We start from the raw sequence: 5543 nt of genomic DNA on the forward strand, positions 1-5543 counted from the left end.
AATTATTTTAAGCACTATTTTATTTGTTTAATATGTATTTGTTTGAAAAGTCTTATCAAGATTGTCACAAATGGAGTATTGCACACGATATTCTAAATTTAAATCACTTTGCCGCTCTAGAGGATAAAAACGGCTTTTGCACTCAAATATCAAAGGGTAAAACTACTCTTTTCGAGATGGTGGGATGAAAAAGATTTTGCCAGCTGCAAGTTTTGAGCACAATACGGAGAGATGACTCGCGATTACAATTACGTCTCACTCAATTACTATTGCAGATAGATGTTAGTGTCGCTTTCTACGAATAACTACTTACTTATTGTGTATTTTACGGTCCTAATTGATTGGGACTTTAATGTCTTTTAGCTTGTTGTAATGTTTACGAGTGTGTTAAGTAGATAACACGACATAACAGCCACTATAGCTTGTTGTAGACTCATGTTCATGAGGCTACGGGTTTGTGAAGCTGCGGGATGGTAGGGTCTGCGGGCTGCTGGATTGATCCAAAGGTTTACCAGGGCCTGGTATGCAAAGGGCACCAGAAGTAACAAAAATCGGTCAAACCGTCAGTTGCACAAAGCTTCACTAAAGTTATCATTAAATGTATTGCTGATACTTTTTATCTTGTTTACAAAGAAAGAGTCAGCAATAGATTTAAAGAAGCTTTAACTTTAATAGAGCTTTGTGCAACTGACGGTTAGCCACATAAAGTGTGGAGTCACAAATGGCTGATGATAGGAATATAATGACACATGATGGAACGTAAGTCTGCCCACACATAAATACACATTGTAACTGTAATTCGGAAACAAACAACCACACAAACAACTAACAGAAAACCCTCAGTAAACCTCTCGTTTTCTTAACTAGGCACAATAAACAAACAATTGAATGTATCTTAAATAATTCATTACGGAGCGACCGCGATCGCTACCGTACGCAGGTCGGTACCGCTGGTACCAGTTGCTTTATGTTAGTTGCGAACGACTGCAATCTGTGACCATTTACAAGAACACTTTATGTCTACGATTAGAACGGTTGTTGGAATACTAAATTGTTGTTTAAATTAAGCAGGTGGGTTGTTGTAATACTGGGTATCTTTTCTGTATGGTTTGCCTAGATTTAGGCCTAGGAGCAGACTTTTTTAAAGCTTTTATTTCCGGATGTACCTAAATGAGGAAACATTTTAAGGGTGTGTGAAATTAAGCGACATGGGTTAACCTGAACGAAGGCAGCTTGCAAGTGCTTAAAACAAAAGAAAGACCGGACTCTGGGAAAGAACCCGCCCCTTTGTCTCTCTCCTCCTTGAAACCTAATCATCGGCTGCCTAGCCCTTCCTAACCATGTTGGGGCCGGCTTATAGGTTTATCGGTTGCAGCTGAGTACTTGTGTTTTATAAAGAGCGACTACCCATCTGACCTCCTCAACCCAGGTACCCGGGCAATCTCTATTCTTAATATTATTAGGTGCATATCTACAACTACTTAATTATTTAATTAGCTCTTGATGTAAGATACTGCTGCTCCTGAAACAACAACAAATATAATGAAACATCGCCATAGCTAGATAGGTACAATAGTCATCTTAGTAGTTAAGATCGATGAATCATCGTCATTTAAGATAAAGCAGTTCGTCTCTTACGGGGTACAGGTACAAAGTAGGTAACAAACATCTTATAAAAGTAAAAATAGATTTACTAAAAATAGTTAGCTTCTGGACATCCGTCGTATCCCCTTCATTTAATCTTCATCCTTCCGATCGCACGCGTATTTGTAAAAGGCACTTTCTGAATTACAAACCCAGGTGATTCACGAGAAAGATGCACAAGACTTAATATCAGTAGGTAGGTACTTAAATGTTCGACATTTATTTTCTGTAAATGTTTTTCGATTAGATAATCAAAGACTGTTTATAAAAATAAGTAGAATCCTCAAGTACAAAAGTTGGTAGCAATTAGACACGGTTTAGGAAATCTTTGTTATAAGAGTTACCTGAAGCTGAAGCAACTGTTAACATTGCCCGCATCTTCAGCTGCATAAAAGTCCAATCTCCCTTTACAAAACCTAACCTGCTTCAATTTCGTTTATAGTGATGGTGTAGCTTCTGAACTTCATGTTAGAAATACGCCTCCTGTACAAGTTTGATATCTTTAATCGGTAGAACTCATGAATATGTAAGCGCATACGCATCCTTTAATTATATCAGCGATACACAATTATGCTGACGGATTTATCTACCTCTAGATACTTCTTTTTTCTATTTTGTTGTATATTTTTTATTCTATAAATATGTAGGAGGTATGTAGGTACTTCGGTAGGTTCAACTCGAGAAAGAGGATCACTAAAATGTGTAGGTAGTTAAGTATTATAGCATAGATATTAACCGTCTTACACTATTTAAGAGGCATTCGCTTTTTAAATTTTACATTATACATCCGTTATATAACAATGTTGTTAATAAATTATCTTTTTTGTCAGGTTAAGGACAACTGAAAACTTTATGTTATCCTAGTAAAATCAAAAGCTTGAGTTTTCTAATCATATAGTATCTATTTAATCAATTGTATATAAAAAAATATTTATTTACAAGGTTGCAAGCATGAGTGTGTCTTAAAAGAGCAGTGTCCAATCGAGAAAGGTTCATTAAAAAGTTATTGACATAGGCATGTCCGATAAAACGTCAAATTGAAATTGACGTTTTAAGATTGAGGTTATAAAGCAAACAACAACAAATATTTTTACCGGTTTTCAGTTTGTAGTTGTATATTACAGTAAAAATGTCTAGCAAACCTAATTCTAAACGTACAATTTATGTTGGAGGCCTAGCAGAAGAGGTAGATGAGAAGGTGCTCAACGCAGCGTTCGTTCCTTTTGGCGATTTAGTAGATGTTCAAATACCTTTGGATTATGAGACTGAGAAGCACAGGGGCTTCGCTTTTATTGAATTTGAAAATGCCGAAGACGCTGCAGCGGCTATAGACAATATGGTATGTATTTTTTGGTTATTAGCACAGAAATATGCTTCTGAAACTAATTCGCTTGAATGCTATGGCTCAGTAATTAAATGGTCATTTATAGCAAGTTATATAAGTTCAACTTACTGTGATTATTCATTTTCAATGAATACAACATCAATTTCGATCAAAAGTAGAAAAATACAGCTGAATAAATTAGTATTTTCCCCTACTTTGTTATCATAACCTATTTTGCCATAAACCTTTTCAGAATGATTCTGAACTATTTGGTCGCACAATAAGAGTGAATATAGCTGCTCCACAACGCATCAAAGAAGGTTCTACTAGGCCGGTCTGGTCCGAGGACTCCTGGTTACAGAAACATGCTGGAGAAACATTAACTGTAACAAAAGATAAGGATAAAGAAAATAAAGAGGAAGGTACTAAGGAAAATGCAGAGACTGCTGCTGTAAGTATAGTGTTTTCACACTTAATTTAATATAAGAATCATAATTCTCATTATTTTTATGGAATTCAGGATAAGAATATGATTAAAATCTTTTTAGTGAAATATACCATAAATATTTCAATTTTTTTTGTCATTTTGACATTCAGTATTTTTTTTCAAGACTTGACAAGAATGATTTAGTTTCACCCATCTGATTTATGTAATGTGTGGTGTAGTAGCTAGGTATCAAGAATAAATGAAGAAAAATTATTATATAATATGGCTGAACAAGTTCATATATCATCGTCTGCCACGTCGTGTAAATGTCCATTGATGAACGTAAAGAGATAAATAATTCTAAAATAATACTTTGGTAGTAAGATTGGTGAGGATAGTGTGTTGTTACTAAACTTATATACCAATAAATTATAACTCTGGGAAACCAAATTCATACCTTCTTATTATAAGCCTGGGCCTGGGTTCTTAATATAAGGTTTTAGTGGAAAAGTTCGGCAAAGCAGATCCTTCTTGACTCTTCTTCAAATTAAGTAGGCATGTTATTTAATTTCATTTTAGGAGATAACATTTTTGTTTCACTCCAGTCAGATCACTGCTCCAAAATTGACTGTTCCACAGTTTTATCCGGGTTGTCAAAATAGAACTATTGCTTATGTTGTTTTTTAATGACAACTGTACCTATGCAATCGTTTCAATATCACATATGTAAATAAAATAAAATCTTAATTAATTACAGATACCAACGAAACCATCAGAGAAGCGTAATCCACAAGTATACTTTGACATAAGCGTGGGCAAGCAATCCCTAGGCCGGGTGATAATGATGTTGAGAGCGGACATTGTGCCCAAGACTGCAGAGAACTTTAGAGCACTGTGCACACATGAGAAGGGATTTGGGTACCAGGGCAGCAGTTTTCACAGGATCATACCGGATTTTGTATCCTTTTCATATCAGTCTACCGTTCCCTATTGATAATAGGGTGTTGTTTAATATTATAAGAAGAAATATACATAATATCTTTAAACAAATTGCTGCCTGATTTTATCACAATCATTACGATTATGATAAATAACTTCAAGTTGTTTTAACACACAACTTGAAGTTATTAGTACTTCAAGTTGTGTGTTAAAACAAGTTGAAGTGTATAGATAGATGTATGTTTCATCATCTGTATTAAGTACTTCCTTATGTGCCCTCTTATCTAAAACTCTTATGTATTACCTTTATGTATTACTCTTATGTATTATCTTTATCTATAAAGATCGTCGTCTTTAATTTTCCAACAAAAGGCACAAGGGTTACATAATTATTATTTCATTCCTTAACTCATACTTATCCAGATGTGTCAAGGTGGTGATTTCACCAACAACAACGGGACAGGCGGCAAATCGATATACGGCCGCAAGTTCGAAGATGAGAACTTCACGTTACGACACACGGGCCCCGGTATACTCAGTATGGCGAACTCGGGCCCCAATACTAATGGATCGCAATTCTTTTTATGTACCGCTAAGTGTGTATTTTGACGTATTATTTCGATTAGAATGTTTTTTGTAATTTTATATGAAGTTTGTGTTTACAATATCAAAATGAGTATTTCTAAATTTTACAACAGCGCCATCTATCGGCTTGTGTGAGAACTAGTCAGTGGCATCAGGGCTTTGTGTGGTTGTGTTTTAGAGAAGTTATCGTGACGACATATTTTAAAGGTGGTTGCGTTTTTCATAAGATAAAATATAGGAGGCAGTATATCATGTTCCGTAAAATTTTCGTATCTATGTATTTTCTTCAAATATTTCTTAGGGTGCGTCCACATCTAGCGAATGTGCGGATCACGCGCGGTTCGCGAGCTACCCGCGAGCCAATCACGGCAATGGTTTTGTTCGAGCCCGATGTAGACGCACCCTTAAGAAGATAAGGCCTGTTATGTGCTTAATTAAAGCTTAAACCTTGAAAATAATCTGTTTTCCAGAACGGACTGGCTGGACGGCAAGCACGTGGTGTTCGGTCACGTGATCTCCGGGCTGGACGTGGTGAAGAAGATGGAGAAGTACGGCAGCAAGAGCGGCACCGTCTCCAGCAAGGTCACCATCAGCAACTGTGGAGAATTACAATGATCATTACTA

General features: G+C 36.0%; 1 protein-coding gene across 1 annotated transcript; it reads left to right on the plus strand.

The window, feature by feature from the left end:
- Positions 1-2677: 2677 nt before the first annotated feature.
- Positions 2678-5543, plus strand: LOC124643259 (peptidyl-prolyl cis-trans isomerase-like). Its single transcript, XM_047182165.1, has 5 exons — positions 2678-2983; positions 3222-3419; positions 4153-4353; positions 4758-4930; positions 5390-5543. The coding sequence occupies exons 1-5, from the start codon at positions 2774-2776 to the stop codon at positions 5532-5534; spliced, it is 927 nt and encodes a 308-aa protein (XP_047038121.1). The 5' UTR covers positions 2678-2773; the 3' UTR covers positions 5535-5543.

This window comes from Helicoverpa zea, chromosome 2 (assembly GCF_022581195.2).
Source record: "Helicoverpa zea isolate HzStark_Cry1AcR chromosome 2, ilHelZeax1.1, whole genome shotgun sequence".
Lineage (NCBI taxonomy): Eukaryota > Metazoa > Arthropoda > Insecta > Lepidoptera > Noctuidae > Helicoverpa > Helicoverpa zea.

Excerpts from the sequence above, each read along its gene's own strand:
- LOC124643259 (XM_047182165.1), top strand. The coding sequence starts at position 2,774 with ATGTCTAGCAAACCTAATTCTAAACGTACAATTTATGTTGGAGGCCTA. Across the intron at positions 3,420-4,152 it reads AAAATGCAGAGACTGCTGCT|ATACCAACGAAACCATCAGA; the intron begins GTAAGTATAGTG and ends AATTAATTACAG. Across the intron at positions 4,354-4,757 it reads ACAGGATCATACCGGATTTT|ATGTGTCAAGGTGGTGATTT; the intron begins GTATCCTTTTCA and ends ATACTTATCCAG.